This window comes from Eschscholzia californica, unplaced genomic scaffold (genome assembly GCF_041429995.1).
Source record: "Eschscholzia californica isolate CP2 unplaced genomic scaffold, dmEscCali1.0.p SCAF_2, whole genome shotgun sequence".
NCBI lineage: Eukaryota > Viridiplantae > Streptophyta > Magnoliopsida > Ranunculales > Papaveraceae > Eschscholzia > Eschscholzia californica.
Genome location: NW_028238309.1, coordinates 5,076,572 through 5,101,480, shown reverse-complemented (window position 1 = coordinate 5,101,480; position 24,909 = coordinate 5,076,572). Strand labels below are relative to the sequence as shown.

General features: G+C 36.5%; 5 protein-coding genes across 9 annotated transcripts in view; all 5 read left to right on the top strand.

The window, feature by feature from the left end:
- LOC147555538 (Tetratricopeptide repeat (TPR)-like superfamily protein) overlaps window positions 1-12,760 on the top strand; it is a 38,841-nt gene extending 26,081 nt beyond the window's left edge. For 2 of the 4 annotated variants that reach the window (XM_086663156.1, XM_086663157.1), the window contains exons 2-17: window positions 5,530-5,605; window positions 5,832-5,996; window positions 6,667-6,719; window positions 7,436-7,473; window positions 8,645-8,738; window positions 8,954-9,059; window positions 9,135-9,205; window positions 9,715-9,778; window positions 9,915-9,977; window positions 10,113-10,184; window positions 10,274-10,375; window positions 10,564-10,638; window positions 10,774-10,896; window positions 11,211-11,327; window positions 11,919-11,975; window positions 12,312-12,760. In XM_086663156.1, coding sequence (XP_086519282.1) covers window positions 5,588-5,605; window positions 5,832-5,996; window positions 6,667-6,719; window positions 7,436-7,473; window positions 8,645-8,738; window positions 8,954-9,059; window positions 9,135-9,205; window positions 9,715-9,778; window positions 9,915-9,977; window positions 10,113-10,184; window positions 10,274-10,375; window positions 10,564-10,638; window positions 10,774-10,896; window positions 11,211-11,327; window positions 11,919-11,975; window positions 12,312-12,368 — 1,275 coding nt within the window. In that variant the 5' untranslated portion in view covers window positions 5,530-5,587 and the 3' untranslated portion in view covers window positions 12,369-12,760. Of the gene's footprint in view, window positions 1-5,501; window positions 5,606-5,786; window positions 5,997-6,666; window positions 6,720-7,435; window positions 7,474-8,644; window positions 8,739-8,953; window positions 9,060-9,134; window positions 9,206-9,714; window positions 9,779-9,914; window positions 9,978-10,112; window positions 10,185-10,273; window positions 10,376-10,563; window positions 10,639-10,773; window positions 10,897-11,210; window positions 11,328-11,918; window positions 11,976-12,311 lie in introns of all 4 variants that reach the window. The other 2 variants (XM_086663154.1, XM_086663155.1) reach the window with 2 other exon arrangements.
- The window catches only part of LOC147555537 (monocopper oxidase-like protein SKU5), a 42,393-nt gene extending 29,337 nt beyond the window's left edge, over window positions 1-13,056 (top strand). Inside the window, exons 11-14 of the mRNA XM_086663152.1 lie at window positions 11,211-11,327; window positions 11,919-11,975; window positions 12,312-12,717; window positions 12,948-13,056. Of these exons, the coding sequence (XP_086519278.1) occupies window positions 11,211-11,256 (46 nt within the window). The 3' untranslated portion in view covers window positions 11,257-11,327; window positions 11,919-11,975; window positions 12,312-12,717; window positions 12,948-13,056. The remainder of the gene's footprint in view (window positions 1-11,210; window positions 11,328-11,918; window positions 11,976-12,311; window positions 12,718-12,947) is intronic.
- Window positions 13,057-14,110: 1,054 nt separating this feature from the next.
- Window positions 14,111-18,554, top strand: LOC147555536 (uncharacterized). The gene is made up of 8 exons (XM_086663158.1): window positions 14,111-14,366; window positions 14,767-14,790; window positions 15,453-15,558; window positions 16,155-16,223; window positions 16,306-16,799; window positions 16,892-17,153; window positions 17,349-17,557; window positions 18,233-18,554. The coding sequence occupies exons 1-8, from the start codon at window positions 14,362-14,364 to the stop codon at window positions 18,297-18,299; spliced, it is 1,236 nt and encodes a 411-aa protein (XP_086519284.1). The 5' UTR covers window positions 14,111-14,361; the 3' UTR covers window positions 18,300-18,554.
- Window positions 18,555-18,688: 134 nt separating this feature from the next.
- LOC147555535 (thioredoxin F-type, chloroplastic-like) lies at window positions 18,689-20,662 on the top strand. Of its 2 annotated transcripts, XM_086663163.1 has the most exons (4): window positions 18,689-19,633; window positions 20,170-20,269; window positions 20,352-20,500; window positions 20,531-20,662. In XM_086663163.1, the coding sequence occupies exons 1-3, from the start codon at window positions 19,329-19,331 to the stop codon at window positions 20,484-20,486; spliced, it is 540 nt and encodes a 179-aa protein (XP_086519289.1). In that variant the 5' UTR covers window positions 18,689-19,328; the 3' UTR covers window positions 20,487-20,500; window positions 20,531-20,662. The 2 variants fall into 2 exon arrangements, with proteins under 2 accessions (XP_086519289.1, XP_086519288.1); XM_086663162.1 differs by having other exon boundaries at window positions 20,352-20,662.
- Window positions 20,663-23,549: 2,887 nt separating this feature from the next.
- On the top strand, window positions 23,550-24,703 carry LOC147555534 (uncharacterized). Its single transcript, XM_086663161.1, has 2 exons — window positions 23,550-23,894; window positions 24,135-24,703. The coding sequence occupies exons 1-2, from the start codon at window positions 23,664-23,666 to the stop codon at window positions 24,474-24,476; spliced, it is 573 nt and encodes a 190-aa protein (XP_086519287.1). The 5' UTR covers window positions 23,550-23,663; the 3' UTR covers window positions 24,477-24,703.
- Window positions 24,704-24,909: the final 206 nt, after the last annotated feature.

Sequence of the window (24,909 nt, the reverse complement as noted above, 5' to 3'; positions counted from 1 at the left end):
CCTTCTTCAAATCTCACTTCTCTATAATCTTCAAGAGAACGAATGAGTCCATTCAATTTCTCTAATGCAACATCAATATCCATATCTTCAGCTTGAAGTGTTTTGCTAATAGAGTTTACCGCAAACAATATATTATGCCAAATAACTATGCTCAAAAGGAATTTTTCAAAGTCTTGTTTTAATATATTTTTGGCATCATAAACTGTTTTTGAATCATCACTTGTCTCCACCAATTCTTCTAAAGCTTCTCGTAATTGTGGAACTTGAAACCTAATGTCTTGGTGGCCCTTTTTACTTAACATTTTTTAAATTGGATAAGCTTCTCGTAATCATAACTTGTCTCTACCAGTTTTTGAATCAACACTTTCTACTCTACTTTCACATAAATCAATTAAACTGTTGGGCCCACCATTTATTTAAAGATCATCAAATTTGGTGGCCCTTTTTACTTAGGGGGGTAGTGGTTGGGGATTTTGAGGGACATGGCAATGTCCCTCAAAATCTGTGTTATTGGTTGGGGACATTTTAAATGTCCCCAAATGTCTGTGTTATTGGTTGGAGACATTTAAAATGTCTCAAAATGTCCGTGTTATTCGTTTGAGACATTTCAAATGTCCGGAAATATCTGTGGTATTCGTTAGAGACACGAAATTAAGGACATTTCAAGACAAATTGGTTTTGGAGACATGTGAGGACATTTTAGTGTAAATTTGGAGAGCTTTTGGAGAGAAAATGTCTCTCAAAATATGGAAGACACTTGTGGACATTTCATTAAGAAAGATAAAAATAATTATTATTATCAAATTAGATTAAATAATTTATAATAAATAATATATAAAAATATTAATTATTATAATACTTTATTATAGTAATAATGATATTATTACCATTACTATATTATACTATTATTATATTATTATAATATTATCTTATTATTATATTATTATACTATATTATTATGATTTTATTATATGTTACTATATTATTGTATTATTATTATATTATATTATTACTATATTATATTATTATTATATTATAGTAATAATGATATTATTATCATATTACTATATTATATTATTATTATCCTATTATTATTACATTATTTTCTTATATTACTATATTATTGTATTATTATTATTATTATATTATTATTATATTATTGTATTATTATTATTATTATTATTATTATTATATTTTATAATATTATCTTATTATTATATTACTATGTTATATTATTATTATCTTATTATATGTCTACTAATTGTTGATCAATGTCCACAGATATCTACGAATGTCTACGAAAGCCGAAAAATATATTTTTGAAATAGTGGTACAAATATATTATTTCATATGATTAAACGATAATGATAAAATTAAATAAATAAATGGTTACCAATTGTCATCCATGATGAGATAATAATAATAATAATAATAATAATAATAATAATAATAATAATAATAATAAAGTAACAATAATAATATCCACTACACATTTTTCTAACGAGATTTTTATTTATTCCAAATTTACTCTTAATCTTTGGTCAATTTTGTACTATGTGATGACAATGAGAGAAATTATATCTTCTTCTTCGTTCCCACCATTATCTTTTTCTCCATTGTGTTTCATCATGTCACTTTCATCTCTTTGTCTCTATTTTATTAATTTTTTATTTTATAAAAAACCTCGAGGTGAACCAATTTAAACAATAAAAAAACCAATTTGATCATCAACAAAGAATTAAAAAATTAGGGTTATTTCTCTAATGGCCCCCTACTTTGTGACCAGCTTCCCGCCTGGCCCCCTACTTTACAAGAAATACCCATATGGCCCCCTTCCGTTATAACACCGTTACTCTCTCTCCTCCATCTCCTTTCTCTCTCTGCCATGTCACGCCACATAATCTGTTACGCCACCTCATCGCCTTCTCCGGCAGAAGTCGCCGGCCGGCCAAATTTCCGGCCGGTGACCTTCAAACTAAAAAAAAAAAAATTCTTTTCTCTTCTTCTTCTTCTTCTTCTCTCTCTCTCTCCTATTTTCTCTCTCTTCTTCTTCTTCCTCTCTCTCTCTCTCTCATCTTCTTCCTCTCTCTCTCTCTTTCCCTTTCTCCGCTCTCTCTCTCTACATACTCCGGCGAAGGGAAAACCCTTCGCCGGAGTACCTCGATCTGTTCAAGGAGCAGACCTTGAAGGTCTGCTCCTTGAACAGATCTCGGTCTGTTCCCTTGAACAGATCGAGGTGCTCCGGCGAAGGGTTTTCCCTTCGCCGGAGTGTGTAAAGAGAGAGAGAGGAGAAAGGGGAAGAGAGAGAGAGAGAAAGGAAGAAGATGAGAGAGAGAGAGGAAGAAGAAGAGAAAAGAAATTTTTTATTTTTTTTTAGTTTGAAGGTCGCCGGCCGGAAATTTGGCCGGCCGACGACATCTGCGGGAGAAGGTGATGAGGTGGCGTAACAGATGATGTGGCGTGACATGGCAGAGAGAGAAAAGAGATGGAGGAGAGAGAGTAACGGTGTTATAACGGAAGGGGGCCATATGGGTATTTCTTGTAAAGTAGGGGGCCAGGCGGGAAGCTGGTCACAAAGTAGGGGGCCATTAGGGAAATAACCCAAAATTATAAGCCTTATAGTATACTCTTTGCTTAGATGATCCTGACAGACTTGATTTGAGAACCCCCAAGCAAAAAAAATTTGGTTTTGGGGGTCTTCTTCCCAAATCATATTCCAAATTGTTTAGGAAAAAAAAGAGATGTAGACATTTGGTGGAGATGGAGATGAAACGACAAAAATGGAGATGAAGATGAAGAATGGTATACTTTCTCCGATGTTTCTTCTTTTTCTATTATCACCAAGTACAAAGTCTACCGAAAATAAGAGGGTATCTCTATAAGCGGGCCACACTACTGTTATAGGTGCCTTGACACAACCAAAAACTTTAACAAACTTCTGAGTAAATGAGGTGCCTATCAGGGCCGGCCCTGAGCCCAAAGCGAGGCTTTAAAAGCCTAACTGCCTATAATAATAATGGGTGCCTTTTAGAACTTTACAATAAGAAAGGTTGAAAGGAACCCAAAATAATGGGGTCGAGAAAAATTGTGGAGTATAATGGCTATTTGAAAGATGGTCATCTTTCGTACCATTGGAGTGAATTGGTCATCTTTAATAGACTAAAATGAAATTACACGACACATAACATGAATCCCAAGATATCCCCAACAGTCCAGCAGACTATCCCTTTGTTTTTCAACGGATCAAAGTTGGGTCTCCTAGATAATAAATACTATCTCTGTCCCAAAATGAATGACCTATTTTAAAAATCCAACTTTTTAAGGGACACAACATTAATTAGAGTTTGACTTTAAAAAATAACATAATTTTTCTAGTTGTACCCTCATTAACTTTTTTATAACACAATGAAAAAAATGTGATTTACTTTTAAATATAGTTGTCATTAAATTTAAAGTAATATGTATTATTGGAAAGAGCAAAAAATTATTTTCTTTATTTTTAGAAATGGGACACTAAAATGAGATAGCCCGGAAAGGAAATTAGATCATCCATTTTGGAACGGAGAGAGTAGTAAAAGAAGATTGAATAAAAGTGGTGTAAAGATATACCTATGACTATTAGATAAATTTTTTGACATAACCCATCTACCCATAGATTAGTCAGTTGGATATCCCTCTAAATATCAAGAGGTAGTCTGTTCGATTTCTATAGTATGTAGTTAACCCTTTTGAATTACATGAAGATCTTTCTCTAAACATAGGGGTCAAATGTGAATGTTAGATATGTTGAGGTCCCTTCTTATAATAAAATGACTCTTAGTTGAAATATGATTTCCCTAATTCTTTTTTTGGGGTGAAATAGGTTTCCTATTTCAAGGCTAAAAATGAATCTTATTTCTATCAGAATATCTCTTTATTTACCATTATAAAAAAGGAATGAAAGATAATAAATTGTTCATACTTTCAAGTCAGAGAGTATCCTCTCAGATAATCTTCTGACTATATCTTCTCGGATTAGAGAGAGGTAAAAAAGATGAGTTAGAGAGAGAATCTTCTCAGATCATATCATCTCAGATTAGAGAGAGATAAGAAAGATGAGACAAGAAGATAGAGAATCCTCTCAGATCATATACTCTCAGGTTAGAGAGAGGGGCCAAAGAGATGAGACAAGAAGATAGAGAATCCTCCCAGATCATATCCTCTCAGATTAGAGAGAGAGATGAGTCAGAGAGACTTTCAGAACAGAGAGACTTTCAGAACAGAGAGAAAATTCTAAAGTGGTTCTTTCAAGAGAGATTAAAAGAGAAGACTATTGGTTTGAAAAAAAAGAAGATTATTAAGCTTGTGAAGTAATTTAGTATGTGTTAAACTTCTTCAACCTTTGGTAATCTAGGATTGTTCAAATCCTAAGGAGGATGAGATTTCTATTTCTCTATTTCTTATCCTAGTTATCCACCATAGTTTTGTTGAAGAATTGTTATCGAAGAGTGTTTCCGCACATCTTGAAGAGTTGGTTAATCCTCTATTTGTTTAGGGAAGAGTTGTTATCCAAGAGTGTTTCCACATATCTTGAAGAATTAGTTAATCTCTTATTGCTTTAGGGAGGAATTGTGTAATCCATTATTTAGTCATAGTGGAATATTTCTGGACTAGGTCCCGTGATTTTTTAGGCCAGTGTTTCGGGAAAATAAGCAAAGTTTCCGGGGCAATAATTTTTGGGTGGAAACAATTTTTTTTTGTTTCCTCCAAACATCACCCTTTCAATTTTTTATTTTTTTTATTCTTTCTTCTTCTCCTCTCACCTCAACTAGAACTCCGACGACCTCCACCAAATTCCGGCGACTTCCACCATTAATGCTGACGACCTCAACTGGATTCTGGCGACCTCAACTAGTTCTTTCTTCTTTCTTCTCAATCTCTTTTTCTCTCTTATCCTCTCTCCTTCTCACGAAAGTTCCGCCGAAGGGGATCTCCCTTCGTCGGAAACTCGTCTGGATCTGGTTCTTCCAGATCCAGACGAGACGCCTTTGTCTGGATCTGGAAGAACCAGATCCAGACGAAGGAACCCCACCTTCGTCTGGAAACCAGACGAAGGTTTCCCGCGAAGGGAAACTCCTTCGCCGAAACTGCAACAAAAGAAAGAAAGAGAGGAAAGAAGGAAGAGGGGAAAAAAAAGAGAAAGAGAGAGAGGCAGATAAAGGAGAAGAGAGAGAGAAATTCTGGCCGACTAATTTTATTCCGTGACTTGAAGAGGAGGGAGTGTTTGGTTTGATTGTTTTTTGGATTTGCACCGTCTTCCCCGGAACTTTTTTTGCTTTCCTCAAAACAGTGGTCTCTTTTTACCTTCTGTTTTGGAGGAGTTCTTTTTGTCACGTTAACTTATCTTGGGTGCCGCTACCTCCTAAATCAATCTCGATTGATTTCTTATGCCCCGTTGCCAATCTTAATAATGAGCGGGGTGGAATTAGAACTATGCCCAATGACAAAACTAACCCCAAAAGTTCTCCCTCAAACTTCCAAGCAGGATAGATGAAATTTATCCTTTCTTCACCAGTCTTGGAATTTTCAGGCTACATTCTTCCACAAAATGATGGTTTCTGTAACGGTGAGCCCAGTTTTGGATACCACCTTCTTCCACTTTGTTTTTATACATTTCCCAATTTTTACTGAATCCCATTTCTTCATTTCTGAAATTTCTCTCAAAATTTCACCAAATAACACTTGTGGTTTCATAATCTTATGATTTTGAAGTTAATTTAGTAAACCCATTTCTGATTTCTTGTTAGATTGTTTATATTTCAACTGATGCTCAAAATTTTGGAACTTTTCAGGGAAATATATCAAGTAGATGTTCTATATATATCAAGAGAAATCATTGGAAAGAAATTTCTTTATATGTTTGTCCTAATAATCGAACTACCAAGATGTTTAATCTTTTATGTTTAGCTTCAAGGAGAAAACGTGGGTTTGGGTCTGAACCCACTGAAACAGAGAAGGTATAAGTCATCCTTTAAACCTGGTACAAATTTTATTATATGAGTATAATTCTCTCTCTCTTTGTAACTCCCCAAGCCTTAACATTTATCGATATTGTTCAGCTTTTGACACCGAGACCCAACTCCCAAGTCCATGGGTACGTAATGTCAAAAGTGGGGACAATATCGATAACTGTTGTCTGCTAATGCTTGGGGCATTACAGATGATATCAGAGCCGAGGACGGGTTGTTTCCAAGGGAGGGGACATTGTTTAGGGAGTGTCTGGAGCATGGGCTACTGGTGAATGCTCAAGCTTAGTAAGTGTCGAGACATTTGGGTAGGCTCATGGAGCCTTCACTAGGATCAAAAAGTTGTACGTGTAGACTTGGGTTCGGGTGTCAAAAGCAGGGACAATATCGATAACTGTTTAGGCTTGTGGCGTTATACTCCACCTATACCTCCATCCCACACATACCTGCACGTGGAGCCAACTTGGAGATGATCCAGAGACTATTATACTACTAAGGTGTTGTTAGAACTTTCAGTATTATGGTTAGGATGTTTGTGTTTAGTATTGAGATATATATGTTGTATGAATATTGTACCTTACTATAGAATTGGCATAGGCAGAACCCTTTATACTTGAATTTCATAATTGTTGAGAACTTATCGTTGGTTATGAATCCACAGACTAACAAAATCAAGGGCCCGAGAGACGACACCAATTTAGGATCTCAGACAAGGTACTAGAATCGGAACTTATAATACTATCGTAACATAATCAAATGGTTTTAGTGTGCATAGTTTTCTTTTTACGTAGTCTGGTTTCAGTTCTTGGGCCGGAATTTGTCATCACCTTTATGTTCAAACAGTGTTAACCATATGATTATCGATATTTATGAAATCACTAGTTAGAATATAGTAATCGGCAAGATCCAAGTGTCATTGTGATAGGGTTATTTTCACTAGTACAAAATAAATCATTTAGCAAAGAAGTATGTGCTGTAGCCCTATATTAACAACTAGCCACAATTTCTTCTATGTTACTTTTCTAACTGATGTACTGTTTGTAAAGGTGCAGTTTTTAAAAATAAGTTTTACATGATTCATTATCGTATTAGTATCTGCATTGACACTGGTAATATACTTTGTGAACAAGCATTTTAATGCATCTTGGGCATCATAGGCTATTCGTTGACAAACACATACAGCTTATGCTATTCCCGTTATTGTTACCAATAGAGAACAAGTTTTTTAAGCTTATCTACTACTATGAAGTTGATGCCAAAAGTTGATTGTCACTCCGATTGACTTACGGGTGACATATTTATCTTACCTGCGTACCTCATACTTATCATGTAGTTTGATCATGTCGAAATCTTAATAGGTCTCAGACTCACAATGACATTGATTTCTATTTTAGTCGTAATGCTTTAAACCCTACTGTCTTTTTGTGCAGAAATTCAACATCTAAATCGTATGGCACAATACCTAAAGGTATGTTGATATATGTTTTATTTTCTTCCTTGTAAACTCATTATTTGTCTTCTTATCATGTTTACTTTTGAGGAATACTTGGAAGGAATTTTTGAGGAGTGACCCAGTGTAGCTCGATAAAATATTTCTGATTAGGAAATAAAACTCGATAAATACCATAAAATGTACATTGTCATGCATAGTTACTCAGATCATGTGTTGGTTATATGAGAGGTTTCGAACCTCGTTTTGACTAATGAGCTCTATCAGTAGAAAGTTGACTTTGCAAAATGTTCTGAAACAAGATATAGATGATTATGATACATACAGGTCAATACTTCCACTCGTATATGTGAACATGTAACTCTTTCCATTGACAGCTTTGCAGGTATTTTATTAGTGAGGAACTAGCCTTAAAATATACACTCTTGAAGTTGAAGATACCTACACACTTAAACCCCATATCTATGTCGGGTTGACAAACTTACATCAACTTGTCAAAAAGTTACATAAATCCGTGGGGGTCATAAACATTTTTCTTTTTTTGATGGTATAAGGACATATACTTGTCAACGTGATGAATATTGTATGGTGGCCTCTGGTTTTTGGTAGACCGTAGAGAAACAATTTGTTCCTGGTCATCATGTATCCTATTCCTAATAGGCCACTACTCTGGTTTTTCTTTTGATGGTATAAGGACATATACTTGTCGACGTGATGAATATTATGGTGGCCTCTGGTTTTTGGTAGACCGTAGAGAAACAATTTGTTCCTGGACATCATGTATCCTATTCCTAATAGGCCACTACTCTGTTGGAGATGGGAATAGGTAGCTTTTCCTCTAGCTGATGTCTATGGAGCTTTGATATATATATACCCCTTATCTTCATGTTGATACGAGAAGATATTTGGTTAAATGGATTACGAACTAGCTTTGCAAGTACTAAAAGCTTAACTGCGTAATTTCTTCCAGCGGGGCAAGTTTGTATATAATTCTTCTCTACAGCTTGATCGAAAGATGATATTTGTGAAGTGCTTGTTTTCACTGGTCACGCAAAATTAAGATCCTTAAGATTACTTCACCTTTTACACTAGATTTTCATAACATCTATAATTGATCCTTGGGTTTTGTGATGTCACTCTTGGACATTAAATGATTCACATTTCTTACTAAGAAATCCTTTTCTTGTAGAGATGTCTGGAAAAATGAGTCCTATAGATGGACAATTTAGCAAGGATAAAGTTTTTGACCGTCAATTTGAGGAGCGTCTGGAATCAGTTCGAAGGTGTGACTGCATCAACTAACCGATTTTCTTCCTCTTTGCGTCCTTCTATTCTACAGTTGTTAGTGATCGTCTTATACATCTGTTTTCATGTTCTGAGTTATGGGCTTAATTTCTTTCATCTCTTAAAATTTTAGTTTTAGAAAGTTCCATTGTTTATGAGTTTCATACCAAAAGTTCCGTTCTTTGAAGTTTGAGTATCTTTCTTACCCACCCAGATCTGCGGCTGAGCAAAGAAAAGTTGAGAAAAGCAACCAATATGGAGCAATTGACTATGATGCACCAGTTGAACCAGAAAAGAATAAAATTGGACTTGGGACAAAAGTAAGGTTTATGGCCACAATAGCTACATCTCTCTAACCTCTTGAGCTTACTAAATTAAACTTGAATATTTGATAGGTTGGAGTAGGAGTTGCTGTTGTGGTTTTTGGTCTGGTATTTGCTCTTGGGGATTTTCTTCCCTCTGTAAGGTATCTATAAAACATTCGCCCTAAATTCAATTGTTGTTCACTTTGACTACTGGTGGAGAAATTAAAAGATACTCTTTCTTGTGAACATCCACCTCAAAATCAATTGGTGATGAGTGGAGAGGACCTAGACATTATATTTTTGGAGACTAGAGTAACCTTTTCCTATTTGGGACTATCTCACATCTCTCTCTCTCTCTCTCTCTCTCTCTCTCTCTCTCTATATATATATATATATATATATATATATATGTGTGTGTGTGTGTGTGTGTGTGTGTGTGTGTGTGGGTGTGTGTGTGTGTGTGCGTGCGTGTGTGGGCGTGCGTGCATGTGTGCGTGTGTGTGTGTGTGGTGTGCGTGCATATGTGTGTGTGCGTGCGTGTGTGTGTGCGCGTGTGTGTTTTGTAATTTTACATATATGGAGGCATACACAAAGTATGATTCCTCTTTGACATTCACAATGCCGAATTGTCATTTGCAATATGATCAATTAATCAAATCTCTACTTCCAGTCCCAATCCTACTGAGGAGGCTACAATAAACAAACTTACTGAAGAAGAAAAATCTATTCTTCAGGTAATTCCTTCCAAAGCCCTATGCTTTTTTAGTTTATACTCTTAAATCTTTTATAAGTTTTAATTAAGCTTGAAACCTTTTTGCACCTCTTGAGTGACAAGTTACAGACATGATCGAATTTTTGTTTGACTGACAGACTAGGCTTCAAGAATTCGAGGCTATACTCAGTACTTCCCCGAAAGACCCCACTGCTCTTGAAGTAAGTAGAAGTGTTACATGACCATAGTTCATATTGGAATTGGTAAACTTTTGTTTTCTTCGGATTTTGTGAACTCTTACCTAACTATGTTGGTCTTGAATAATTTGTTCACATTTAACATCAGTATTCTTGCAGGGAGCTGCAGTAACACTATCAGAATTAGGAGAATATACTCGGGCAGCTTCTCTCCTTGAAAGTTTGTCCAAGGTTTGGGCCACTTTGACACAAAAACTTTGAACGTCTGAAATATTTTTCTCACCCAATTTGAAATATAAGTGGGTATTTTTTTTTATCAGGAAAAGCCAAGTGATCCTGACGTTTATCGTTTACTTGGAGAAGTTAAATATGAGCTCAAAGATTACGACGGGAGTGCTGCTGCTTATAAGAGTTCTGCATCTGTCAGTAATTTGTGACTATAATACCAATTATACATGAATAATGAGTAATGACCTATATTTGGTTTTTGAACTAAGTGAAGAAACTTATGGTCCATCAATTTATATTTGAATTAATGCATTTTGTTTAACATTCAAAACTGTTTCATGATTTACAAACTTTAATTTAAACATTTTGTTTATACATACAGGCATCTAAAACTCTAAATTTTGAAGTTCTTCGCGGCCTCACAAACTCGTTACTTGCTGCTAAGAAACCAGATGAGGTTTGTTCCAGGATTTCACAATAATTTTAGCGCATATACTCACTCATATTGTTTTTAGAGTTTAGAGTAAAGGTCTCGTGTGTACATTTAAATTTCTTAATAAATATATTCAATTTGTATTTCATTTCTCTGTAGGCAGTTCAAGTTTTACTGGCATCTCGTGAACGCCTAAATGCGGGAAATCCAAATGGTCTTGCTGATATTGCCGCTGCTGGTGGAGATCTAGGGAAAGAAGTTCAGAAGATTGATCCCATTCAAGTGAGTAATATTGTGTTTTCGTGAAAGAGGATAATTGAAGTTTCAAACGCATGATTCCGATTTCAATCAACATATCACTTTGATGCTAACTTTCTGTGTTATGGAATAATCTTTGACTCTGTTATCAGCATCACTTTTAGTTCTTAGACTTCTATGCATGCCTTATAGAAAGGTCTACTGACTCAATGAAGAAAGAGCAAGATTTGACACAAAGTGACCTAAATTGATATTCAACTTGTTTTATGGTTATGTTGGTTGTTGTAGTTATTCTTTTCCACTTCCCGAATTTTTGATATGAGATGGATTATTTTCAGGTTGAGTTACTTCTTGGAAAAGCTTACTCTGATTGGGGCCATGTAGGTGATGCTGTTTCTGTTTATGATCAACTCATCTCTAAACACCCCAACGACTTTCGAGGATACTTAGCAAAGGTTCGTTGTCTCAACTTATTCTTATGTACTTGCACGTGAATAACACCTTTGTTAAAAAAAAATCCATATGTCTAAATTGTTCCGGTACTTGGAACATGTTATTACGAAGAACTAGCAAACTAGAAAAGCAACAATGGAAACATAACACAAGATATTTACGTGGTTCGGTTGGTGAGACCTACTCCACGACGAACAATGGCGCGATAATTTTCACTATGTATGAAAAACTTACAAAGATTTCTCAAGGATTCCAGTACTTGTAGCTCCCTAAAATCCTAGCACTCCGCCTCCATGAGTCTCTCCCAAAACTAAGTAAACAAGATACCCTACTTACATTGATAACACTCTTTACAAGACTCGGATCACTTTTCGTGTTAGATATTCACCCACATTCAAGGCACTTTCAACAGACATATGAAGTGTTTGGGTTGGTTCTTTGGTGACTGGACTCAATACCGAAACAACACAAAAGAGTTAGATAGATTATACTTCGCCTCGTTCTAGTAATCTAAAGGATATTATATACTTCTTATGTTGCACATGGACCAAATGATGAATTCATGTGGAACTTTTCATTTGATGCTTCTACAGGGAATTATTTTGAAAGAAAATGGTAAGCTTGGAGATGCAGAGAGGATGTTCATTCAAGTGAGTATATGAACTATAGATTTTTAAATGTATCTTGATCAATGCTGATTAAGCCGTTAGAATGCATTTGACATCCTGAACTCAAGTTGTGGCCCGTCGCCCCTGTCCATCTTGGTCTGCTCCTGGCCCTCAGGCTGGTGCGGGGCCATCCTTGTTCATTGAAGGGCTCTGCATGGCCAATCAGGCTTAGTGCCGTGGCCCTTAGGTTTGCCCTCTGTCCCATGTTTCTTGGCCTATGGTCGACTGCTCTTGGCATAAGAATGCCATGGGCCAATGACAACCACACTTTTGTGGTATTTAGTAAATGTTGAAGCAAATATTTTTGTGATAACACAGGCAAGGTTCTTCGCACCGGAGAAAGCAAAAGCTCTTGTGGATCGCTATTCACGATGATAGCTGATCTCTATGTACATATACACCATATCAAAATTTAACCAGCTACAGATCAAAGAAAAGAGGTCACGGTTATCGGTTAGGCCGTCATTTTGTTTCGTAGTTGTTTTAAGAGGACAAGTAAGAACAATATTGTCAAATATAAAGAAGGAATGATTTAGAGTAGAGGTGTGTTTTTCAAGAAGTGTATCTTTGTGTTTAATTTGATTTTCAAGCAAGTAGGCACCAGAAAAAAAATGGTGGCAAGGAGGTGGATGTATGATGTGAGACTGGAAACGACTTATAACTAGAATTCTAAGGTCAAGTTTGCCCACGAAAAAAGAACGTTGTCACCCTGAATAGAGATCAGGTGTGTTACTTTGATTTTCTGGTAATCGTAATATTTCACTGTACTGTTTGGTTTGGTCGGAAGAATGATTGGTAGAAGTTGGTTTTGTTTACTGATGGTACAATCCACCCCTTGTGAGGTTGGGGTTTCCCTATCAGGGAAAAGAATCATATACTATAACGTTTCAAGTTTTACCAGTTATTGATATCGTTTCTATTGTTGATAATTAGCCTCATGTCCATTGGTGCAAGGTTTTATTTCTGGTGAATGCTCCACGAGCCTCTACCTAAAAAGTTTCAAATTGTGTGAAACTGTTACAATCCCCAATGAATTTAATTCCTTACGTGTTTCACTATTAAATTTTTTGTTTATAACATATGGTCTATGAGTCCTTTCTTCCGTGATGAACTGTTGGCACCAGTTCTACATTTTTTCTCTGTGGACCGAGGAGAAAGGGGGGCTCAGCTGGAAGAGGATTGTACCATGAGAGAAGCAAGGAGGTCAACCTGTTTCAACTATACAACATGGATTCTCGCAATGCAATGTAGTTGGACCCTCATGTCGATCCGAATGAATCAGCCTTTCCACGGAGGTAAATCTTTGCCTATACCTAAAAGGTCTCATAATTACTAAGTTTGAGCACACACGTATATCTATTATCTCGATGCTCTCCCAACGAATTTCATTTCTTATGTATTTGTGTTACCTATTCTTTTGAAAGAGTACTTGTGTCTACCAAACACCATTAGGAAGACAAATGAACGGAATTGTATGCCAGAATTTTATGGTTCATCTGGAAACGATCCAGTCAATTAATACCTCGTTGGCTGAACCTCTCAAAGTAACCAACAGAAGGAAAGAACTAAATCCACCAACATGGACCCCTCCGTCAGAACCATTTCTCAAGATGAACGTAGATGTTTCCTTCACAAACTTAACGGAACCTGCTGGAATTGGCTGCATCATCCGTGACTCCAATTCAACTTTCATTGCAGCATGCGCAGACGCAATTAGAGATCAGAGTGTAGAAGAATGTGAGAGTATCGCCATTAAGTCAGCTATACTATGGGCAATTGACCTTCAAATCACTCATGTCCATATAGAAAGTGACAATACAAACGTCATTGCCTACTTAAAGGATCAACGTCAGTCCTGCCAATAGCAATCCATGAAGCACTTGGTGGACATCCTGAGTCTGAAGAACAAGTTTACCCAGATCAGATTCTCCTACATTCCAAGAGAAGGCAACTCAGAGGCAGATGCAATAGCTAGATGAGAAGGAAAAATCGGCATAGGTTGTGGCATTCTATCACGGCTCTTAACCAAGATGTGGTGTAGTGGCGTGCTGGTCTTTTTTTTCAACGAAAAAAAAAAAAAAAAAAAAACACCATTAGGAACACACATGTCATGTTGATGGGGTTGACCTAATTACGACAGCAAAAGAAGTGTGTCGCGTAACAAATACGAGGCACATACACTTTTTTTCCTCCCCTAGCTGACCTAGATATTATTCTCTCTCTCTCTCTCTCTCTCTCTCTTTATAAATCCTTTTCCTACCCATTTTCCTTGGAACCTTTCATTTTTACTTTTCCCAGCTCAAAACAAACACACAGAAACTCTCTCTCTTTCTCTCGTCTGATCTCGATCTTGTTCTTGTCTTGGTTTATGAGGTAATAATCCCCCTTTACCCATCTCTCTCTCTCTCTCTCTCTTCATCCCCTTCTCCTTCTTCTCTCCCTCTCTCTTTTGAATCCATTCTCTTTATTTTCTTACCGGTTTTCCAAGATTTTGTGTTCAGATCTGTTTTTGAAACGAGTTTCATGCCCAAGTAGTCGACTTTTTCATCTTTTTAGCTAAGAGCCTCCTTCCCCTAATTTGGGTTTCTTTTGATTTAGTTGTTTTATGTTGGTATAAAGGAAAATAGATGATTCCCTTTCTAAAATTGATAAATTAGGTTAAATTTGGCTTTCCTTTTTCAAATTAGGGTTTTGAGTTTAGTTATGAATTACAAAGATTTGTTCTTTAATGGATTATTTATTAACGTTTTTTCTGTTCTGATTTTTGGTGCAGCTCAAAGGAGAGACCCACTCTTGGGTAGGTTTTATTTTACTTAAATCTTTGTTTTTACACTTAATTCTGCTCTACGTTTTCTTATTATATTGTTCTGTGCATTTAAGTTACTGCCATGGTAGCTTGTATCCATTAAGTGCTCTGCTTGTTTTAAATGCATAGCATATGCTAGTTTTGCCCTAGGAGTAAATCTTGCAGGGTATATATATAACTACGAAAAGAAATGAAGTGTAGGTGTCATGGGGGTGTTTTGGTACATCTCGAATGAAGAGAAGACGTTAATTGAAATTCATTTTCAATCAACGACGTTAGTTTAGCCAATAGCCCAATATGAAGCTTTATTAACATTGTGTCTACAAAGTTTCTGTCTTGTAAAAACAACTTACAAAAATCAGGGCTCTTGTACAAAATATCACGAGTTCAAGTTCGAGTTCTTCAGATTGCACTCCTTAGTTGGGGAGCAAAATGCATATCAGACTTAACGATAAGATAGAACTTGGTACATGCAACTTGGGCGATCTTGAGCGGCTCACATGATGTTCTTGAATCTATGATGTTCTAAAAAATCTGAATATGTTCAGTCTAAGAATAGTTGTGTCTAGTTATCGAATTTTCTGCTTCTCCATGTTTCTACTCCTAATAAAGTAGTAACTTCATATCTAACAATAAATACATGTGTTATCCAGTGGTACGCGGATTAAGACCCGCAAACGGAATATAGCGGCGCCTCTAGACCCTTCCACATTTGCAGATGCTGTGGTCCAGATATATCTGGATAATGCCGGTGATCTTGTAAGTCTCTCTTATGCATCTTGAGTGAGTTTTTTTGTTTGTTGGTAGATCAAGCTGAATATATATCTGGATCCTGTTATTATCTGATCACTTAGATAGTTAGATAGCGCTTTGCCCACTCTCTTCCTTGTGCAATAAAGCAATTAAAGGTGTGCTTGTATCCAGTACAAACCGAGAAGAGATATGGTAAACGTCAAGATTCTGTTATGCAGACTGTAATGGGTAGTCTGATAGACTCGCGTTAACATCCTGAGGAGATTAGATGAATCTTATGTGAAGTCTTATCAAGCTGTTTATGATTTGCCTCATTGGCTTGATTTAGTAATACTCTTACCAGGTTCAGCTTACTAGTTTAGTACATCTTTCTATTTTGATAGATAGGTTGTATTGAGTAGGTCTTCTCAAGGATTTGTGTTTGTTTCATCTTTTATTCTGCTATTTATTCCGGATAAATTACTATCTTAAACCTTAACAATTTTTTTTCTTTTTTAACTAAACAAATATGGATGCACAGTAGCATTTTGAATCGCATTTGACTAGTTGGAACTTCGACTACCTTAGTACCTACTTATGTCTGACGTATTTTCTGTTTGCAGGAGCTCGTTGCTAAAAGCCTCGAATTGTCAGACCTTAACTTCTCAAGATACGGTGACACTTTTATTGAGGCAAGCATTCTTCTCACACTGGGAATTTGATATCTTGCATGGGGACTTCGCTTGAAGGACCTTCTATATGTTTTTTTTTCAGGTAGTCTTTACAGGGGGCCGTACTCAACCTGGCACGACTAAGCCTGATGAGGGAGAGCGCCACACTTTTTCTGTTCTAGACTGTGAGCCAACACGAGAAGCTATTTTGCCATCTGTGCTCTATATTCAAAAGATCTTGCGTAGAAGGCCTTTCCTGATAAAGAATCTTGAAAATGTCATGCGAAGATTCCTTCAATCATTGGAGCTTTTTGAAGAGAATGAGAGGAAGAAGCTCGCAATATTTACAGCCCTTACATTCTCTCAGAAGCTATCGGGGCTTCCACCAGAGACAGTTTTCCAGCCACTGCTTAAGGGTAATCTTGTGGCGAAGGGGCTAGTGCTTTCTTTCATAACGGACTTCTTTAAGGAGTATCTGATAGATAACAGCCTCGATGATCTGATTTTGCTTCTCAAACGAGGCAAAATGGATGACAATCTTCTTGAATTCTTCCCAACTGCAAAACGTTCTGCTGAAGGCTTTTCTGAGCATTTTACGTGAGTTATAGTTAAGATAATGCAAAAACTGTTCAAACGAATTCTAAAAAAAAAACCTAAACTTATATTCCTGATTGTTGTATGTTGGTCAGCAAGGAAGGAATGCCGACTTTGGTCGATTACAATGAGAAGAAGATGTTTGATGTCAAACTGAAAGAGATGAAAACTGCATTGACAACTCAGATAGCAGAGGAGACTGATATATCTGAAGTAATAGAAACTGTTAAACAACGAGTTAAGGATGCTAATTTACCCGATATCGAAGTTGTCCGCATTTTATGGGATGTCTTAATGGATGCTGTACAGTGGTCAGGGAAAAATCAGCAGCAGAACGCTAACTCAGCACTACGACAAGTATGCATCTGAACACTTCTTTCCTTTTAATAAACTATGATTATTGTTAGTGAAGTAGTTATTATCGGGTAAAATTTTGGGTTAAGATCCTGCTTGTGTTTCCTAAAGCTCTTTGTAGTTGTCACAACATTTGTGAAAAACGATATTTTTTGAGGTGGTGGTTTCAGTTTGTTTAGAGTGTATTCGTTTATTCAGGTGAAAGCATGGGCCGGGCTTTTGAATGCTTTTTGTACCAGTGGAAAGTTAGAGCTTGAGCTTATATACAAAGTCCAAATCCAATGCTACGAGGATGCCAAACTAATGAAATTGTTTCCAGAAATTGTGAGATCCCTCTATGACCAGGATGTGCTTGCGGAAGATACGATCCTTCTTTGGTTCCGTAAAGGAGCAAACCCTAAGGGGAGGTAAGAAAGTTATATTACCGGTATAGACAAAAAATGATCTCGCTATTTATCAGCCAATCTTTCTTATTGACAAACAAAAATACATTTGCTATAAGAGTTTGCTGTTGTCAATTAGTTAAACTCTGACACGAGGCCTGCTGTTGAAGGTCCTCATCAGTAGGTCGTATGTGTAGGAAGTCCAATCCGTCCCCAATGGATGGGGTTCATCTCTAACCTGTGTGCCATAGCCGTTATTGAAGCTGACTATCTATTAGTCGATCTCTTCCGATTTTCTTTTTGACATGGACTCCAAGAGTCATTACATTCAATATGGCAAGGACACGTCATGAACAAATACACGAATTAAATAAGCCCTAAACTACCATCATCATAGACATCTTGGGCTCTAAAGGCCATGTAAAGACCCTTGAGGCTATCCGAGGGACACGGAAGCCCATTCCTACCTTTACTTTATTTATACCCCTTATCACAAGTCAATAAAGATGGATCCACCTCCATTGTGAATTGAACCAGTGAACACGAAACCTGCTGCTGATGGAACCACGCCAGCTGGCCCTATACGAAGAAAAGCCGTTCGAATTGGGCGGGCTTCAATTCTAACCAGCTGCATGTATTTATCTATCTTTGTAATTCATTATCATTATACTTAAAACTGGTTTGAAAATTGTGATGCAGGCAAAGCTTTGTAAAGGCTTTGGAACCATTTGTTAAGTGGCTGGAGGAAGCTGAAGAAGAAGATTAAAACGGAAGAAATTGATGGATAACTGCTATGGAACCCGAGTCTCACTTGATGCAACGATTGAGGAAGAAATGGGTTGTGACTTTTATTTGTCATAAATGGTGTTGGTAGCTGAAACTCATAAAGGTTTGTCGTCGATGATGATGATGATGAAAAACTTGGGTGTTGGTTTAATTTGGTTTGCATAATAATTGCTTAGAAACTTATTGGCAATGAACTTCCTTACACACTGCCTTTCAAGTATTTTTGACTTTCCTAGTTTTCTTCTTTATCATTCATTTCGAAATTCTCTGATCTCTCTTTCCTGAAAGGTCATTCTCCTCTATCCCTCTCTATTCTTCACCTTTGACAACGAATATCTCTTTCGCCAGTAACGAAAGAGAAATTTGACTGCACCGGTTTGGTTTACTCCTTCCTGTTAAAATTTATAGAACAAAGGGGTATCGGTGGAGGGAGCTGTGTTTGTGACCTTGTATTTTAAGACTTAAACATCAACACGTATTCATCTTCTTCATCACTTTACCACCAAGACGTTTGACCACCAACGTCTCTCTCTAGAGCTTGACTCCTTTTTTTCTTCGTCCGAGAGGTGGTCGCTGGCACCAGCCAACCAACAGTCGGCCATACCTAAATTGTTGGAGTGCATTTAGGCCCAACTACTTATGACATCATCCATGGTTTATGGATAACACAGGTCAGCTCTTGTGATCATCCATCCAGACAGGTTAGAAAAACAAACATCCATTTTTTGTGGAGGAGAAAAACTTTCCATACCCCACTTTTTCTCACAAAGCAAGACTATTTATATCAATGGAGAGTACAAGATAATCCACTAATGACCAAAAAACCAAGATATTTGCTTAAATATATGATATATTCAAGGGCATTTTCGTATTTCTTGGTATCTGATTGAAAGCCAGCTTGCTCTGTTTTTCTCTGGTTTTACTCTGTTTTCACTGAACTGTTTAAGTGAAACTGAAAAATCACCATTTTCTCTCTCTAGATTTTAGGAGATTTCTTCATCAGAGTGTGATGATGGCTTTGCAAGTTTCTCTATCTTCTTCTTCCATTTGTTCTAGTACTACTTTTGGTGGTGGTGGTGGTGGTTGGGGGACGAATGTCACGCTGCCGCCGGATCACCTTGGATGTTCTTCTGTTAGGGTCTGTGGAACAAAGAATTTATTAGGATGGAGAAGAGGGGTTAGATCATTTTGTAGAGTGAAATCAAGTTTGGAAGTTGTTGTTGGTAAAGTAACAGAGGTTAATAAGGACTCTTTCTGGCCTCTTGTTAATGCTGCTGGTGATAAGATTGTTGTTCTTGACATGTACACCCAATGGTACCTCTTTCTCTCTCTCTCTCTCCCTAGATACATTTATATATAACATAGAATATTTCCACATTATGCTATCCTCTGCAGTTACCGATATTGTCCCTTCCATCGTCATCCTTGTCTAACGGATCCAGGGTTTTGTTCTTAACGAAGGGTCAGTGTCTAATGGATCCAGGGTTTTGTTCTTAGCGAAGGGTCAATGACCGAACTCACCCAAAAGACCTCAGAACTTATTAAACTTGAACTTGCACCACAGACTCTGAGTTCTCTCCGTGCGATGTGGGACTATTACTCTTAGCTTGACTATTGTGTCATAATTGATGAGTTTGAACTTGAAGAGTTGCAAGAGACCATACTTCTTGAATGTTGTCATTTTCACTTTCTCATGTTTCTACAAAGTTGTGGCTTAATGCATATATATGTGTGTGTGTGTGTGCGCGCGCGATTCTTTATATCAATTATAACAAGAGTTTGTTTGCACATATGTGCAAATGGTATGGGTTGTTCTGATGCTTTGATACTTCATTTTGAACTTAATGAAGGTGTGGTCCTTGTAAGGTGATAGCTCCAAAGTTTCAAGAACTCTCCGAAAAGTATCTTGATGTCGTATTTATGAAGCTCGATTGCAACGAAGATAACAAGGTCCACTCTATTTAGTTGCTTTCAATTCCTTCAACTTCTTCCATCTCTCTCTCACTCTCTAATATGTGTTCATTGATTGCAGCCATTAGCAAAGGAGCTAGGCATAAAGGCGGTCCCTACTTTCAAGTTCCTCAAGGACAGTAAGATCGTAAAGGAAGTCACAGGAGCGAAGCTTGACGATATTGTTCTCGCTATTGAGACTCTCAAATCTAGTTGATTCTCTGTGTGTGTGTATATATATATATATATATATATATATATATATATATATATATATATATCAAGTGTGTAATCAATGATCAAAACAAAGATGTTGTTGATGTTGTTTATCACAGTGGAAAACAAAATGTCATTATAATGGTTTTAGTTGATGCATAGAATATCTTTCTTTAATGTGATTTGCCAAGATTGAGTGTTAAAGAAAAGGAGATAATCATCGGAGTCGGGTGTCAAAGGAATGTAACAACAAGTTGGGCATAACCTAAAAACAAGTAATAATTGTTAGAATAATATATGTAATAGTTAGGGGTTGTTTAGTAATTTGCCCTTTAAGGGCCTTTTAGTCTTTTATCATTAGTATATATTTGTTAAGTTGTAACCCTAGTTTAATAATGAATGAGATTCATAGCCTCCACAATGTTTCTCCTCTTCCTTCTTCTCTATGATTATTGTTATTGAATTTTCACATGGCATCAGAGCATGGTTCATCAAGTTTTTCCATGGCTTGAGTTAGAAGAGGGAAGAAGATGAATGTGGTTTTGGGTTTTTGATATTGACGGTTTCATTAGTAGGATTTGTTGGTAGTTTTGATTTGTTTGGAATGGTTTTCGAGATTTGCTGAGTTACTTGCTAGTTGGTTTTGATTTGCTAGGTGGTTTTGGGGATTTAGTTTGTTTTGGAGTGGTTTGGAGTTTGATTTAGCCGGTTTTGAAATTGAATCAGGCGGTTTTTATTGAGGTGGTTTTATTTGGCATCAAAGGTAGTTTGGTATGTATGGAAATCAAGAGGTGGTTTTTTCTTTAGGGATTTATTGGTGGTTTCTGGAGGGTATTGGCGGTTTTGACGGCACTTTGGAGCAACAAGCCGATTTTGAATTGGGAGATTTTGGATTTAGGGTAGGCAGTTTTTAGTTTTGGATTTGTTGGCTGTTTGGAGAAGGGTTTTGATTTGCCAATTTTAAATGGTGGCGGTTTTGATTTGGCAGTTTTAAATGGTGGGGGTTTTGATTTGGTGGTTTTTAAATGCCCGTGGTTTTGTTGGGAGAAGAATGCTGCGTTTGGATTTGATTTGGCACAGGAATATTATTTTCTGCAAAGGACCGTTTGGTTGTTGCAGGAAAATTATTTTATTCAAGAGACCGTTTCGCTTCCGCAGAAAAAAAAAAAAAAAAAAATTTATTTTCTCGTTGCAGATCTGGTATTGTTACTTTGCACTTCATCTTCTTGGTATTTCTTTAGCTAGTCTGTTTGGTGTTGTTTTGATTTTTGGAGGTAAAACAAAAAAAGTGGTTTAGTAGTTTAGTTTTGAATCTATGTTTTGATTTGATTGGTAGTTTTGATTTGATTTGTAGTTTTGAATGGTATTAAATGGTATTATTGAGTGGTTTCGACGGTTTAAAATTGTTGGCAGTATTGAAATTGAATGGTTTAAGAAGTAATTGAATGGTAGTTTTGGTAGGGATTTGATTTGAGTGGTTTTTGAGTAAGTTGGTTTTGGAATTTGGAGGAGGTGGTGTTACTGAAATATATGAAAGTGGTTTCGGATTTGATATTGAATTGGTTGGCAGTGAATTTGTTGGCAGTATTGCATTCAGATTGTGGGCAGTATTGCATCTGAATGTTTGCAATATTGCATTTGCATCTTCTTCCTTCTCGTTTGGGCAATATTGCATTTGCATCTTCTTCCTCGTTTGGGCAATATTACATTTGAATCTTCTTCCTTCTTTGGGCAATATTGCATTTGCATCTTCTTCCTCCTTTGGGCAATATTGCATTTGCATCTTCTTACTTCTTTGGGCAATATTGCATTTGCATCTTCTTCCTTTGGGCAATATTGCATTTGAATCTTCTTCCTCTTTTGGGCAATATCGTATTTGAATCTTCTTCCTCCTTTGGGCAATATTGCATTTGCATCTTCTTCTCTCCAACGATCGCATCTTCTTCTCCGTTTGCAGTTTGGCATTAATTTGCAGTATTGAATTTTGGTTTGCAGTATTGGATATTGGATTTTGGTTGGCAACATCGAGTTTTTGGATTTTGGTTGGCAGTATCGGATATTGGATTTTGGTGGGCAATATTGGACTCTGGTTGGCAGTATCGGATATTGGATTTTGGTTTAGCAGTTTTGCAGTATTTGGTTTAGCAGTGACTTGTTCACCAAGTCACACTCGGTTCCACGCTTTCGTTGTTTAGTTAGCAAACTCTCGATACTTTTCAAAATCGCATCGTGAGTTTGAGGGAGGGTGTTAGAATAATATATGTAATAGTTAGGGGTTGTTTAGTAATTTGCCCTTTAAGGGCCTTTTAGTCTTTTATCATTAGTATATATTTGTTAAGTTGTAACCCTAGTTTAATAATGAATGAGATTCATAGCCTCCACAATGTTTCTCCTCTTCCTTCTTCTCTATGATTATTGTTATTGAATTTTCACAATAATAACTCTGCTAGAAATACCCACCACAAAAAGAAAATCAACATCTATATAGTTTTGTTTGTCGATTTACAACTACAAGCGAGAGTATAAACAGAGTGACCCATCAATAACACAAAATTTTCGAACGCTTTTCTCATTAGTAATCCATATAGTGAGTTAAAAAGTTCATTATTAAGAACTCAATAATCTAAACACAAGAAGAAACTATGAGTACAAAAAAGCAAAGGCCTTAGTCATTTAGTGTGGGAGTTAGATTTTTTATGAGTATTGAGTTATTGTGCAGGTGATGATGATCTTTGAAGTTTGAAGTAATGGAGTTGGGAAAGCATTAATTTAAGATCTATCTACTTTTCCATACCATGAATGCTTGGCCTAAAATTTTAATGTGGTGGGTGTTCAATGAAGACCCATTTAAAGAAGCTCATGTCTTAAATATTCACATCTTCTTGCATGATAATTTCAAATCAATATAGGAGTATCTATTCCATTCCTATTACCTATTCATGTCAATCTCAAATTTCCCCATTAAAGACTTTCTCTCTCTTGTTTACTATGTTTCCTCAATTGTGGATGGGTAGTTAGTTATCTCTTCATTTCTCATGATAATATAGTAGTAGTAGGGCTTCTATAGGGAGAGGGTGAGAGAGCATATGAATGAGGTGCAACAATAAAAGCACAAGAATTATCAAGAGGACTAGAATGAAATAAAGTGAGGGAAAAAAAACAATTGTTTTGGAAGGTGATGGGTGATTATCCTGAACTTTCTTTAGGCCTTCCTTCTTCTCAAGTTATTGTTTCACAGAGCATGAGTTTTTCATCTTCCGAACGCAAAGTCGTCGATAAATCTCGAAAGAGAAAGTGTTCTATGGATCATTTCGAGAATGAACTCGACCTCGGTTTGAGTCAAACTAGTATTGAGCTTCGTGATCAAGATCAAGTTCCTTCGGATTGGGAGCAATGTCTTGATCTTGAAGTAAGTATGCTCTCACTTCATACTAATTTCTTTACTACTACTTCATCATTTACTATACCAAGTAAGTAATCGATCTTGTAACAAAAAGTATATGCATTATGAATGAAGGCGTAATTATCAACTTTTCGATTACGTTTTAGGTTCAAATATGCACTTACCGAGCTCATAGCATCATATGTAGTAATGGCTCATATTTCATGAATTGTTCTAATATTTGGTTTCTTGGGTTTATTGTTATAGACTGGAAGAATGTTTCATTTCAACAGAAAAAACTTAAAGAGGAATACAAATTGTCACAAAGAAGAAAAGCTAAATCTTGAACTTAAGATATCTACACTTACCAGCAGTGATGAGAAGAGCAACAACTCATATGAAATGCTTGCAGGATCGAAGAAGACGGCCACTTTGAGCAGTAACAACATGTTTGCTGCAGCTTGTTTGAACTGTCATCTCCTTGTCATGCTATCCAAGTCCTCGCCATCTTGCCCAAACTGCAAGTGCTTCAATCCATTACCAACTCAACAAAATCCACTGCCAAGAACCATCAAGTCCCTCAATCACACATTGAACCTCCTGAACTAGCTGAGCGGAAAACGAAAACCTGTAGGTTTGAAAAATTACGATCGTTATAAGTGGCGGGTAAGCTATCTTAGAAGGAACCCAAACTACTTATTTTAGAAAAATTTGGTTACTTATGGTGATGTATTATGAGAAAGGTACTAACATTCAGTTGGCTTCAAAAACGATATATTAGTGTGGACAAAAAGTATAAATAATCGAAAAGCTTACTAACAAGCTTTAGATCTTCAGACTTGGCATACCCATTGATCATACTAGTCCAATACCCTCTTGTGCAGTATTTAAGAAACTACAATTTTACATGCATATCCACCAATGCTTCAACCAAAACTATCAACATTATTCTTCTCAAATCTCAATATATTCATGAATCGATCTTCTCAGACTCAAATTCTCCACCTAGGCGTAAGCTGAGAGTACAATGAAATAGTACTTC

Excerpts from the sequence above, each read along its gene's own strand:
- LOC147555536 (XM_086663158.1), top strand. Across the intron at positions 15,559-16,154 it reads TGGATAATGCCGGTGATCTT|GAGCTCGTTGCTAAAAGCCT; the intron begins GTAAGTCTCTCT and ends TTCTGTTTGCAG. Across the intron at positions 17,558-18,232 it reads GGAGCAAACCCTAAGGGGAG|GCAAAGCTTTGTAAAGGCTT; the intron begins GTAAGAAAGTTA and ends ATTGTGATGCAG.
- LOC147555535 (XM_086663163.1), top strand. The coding sequence starts at position 19,329 with ATGATGGCTTTGCAAGTTTCTCTATCTTCTTCTTCCATTTGTTCTAGT. Across the intron at positions 19,634-20,169 it reads CTTGACATGTACACCCAATG|GTGTGGTCCTTGTAAGGTGA; the intron begins GTACCTCTTTCT and ends AACTTAATGAAG. Across the intron at positions 20,270-20,351 it reads ATTGCAACGAAGATAACAAG|CCATTAGCAAAGGAGCTAGG; the intron begins GTCCACTCTATT and ends CATTGATTGCAG.
- LOC147555534 (XM_086663161.1), top strand. The coding sequence starts at position 23,664 with ATGGGTGATTATCCTGAACTTTCTTTAGGCCTTCCTTCTTCTCAAGTT. Across the intron at positions 23,895-24,134 it reads AGCAATGTCTTGATCTTGAA|ACTGGAAGAATGTTTCATTT; the intron begins GTAAGTATGCTC and ends TTATTGTTATAG.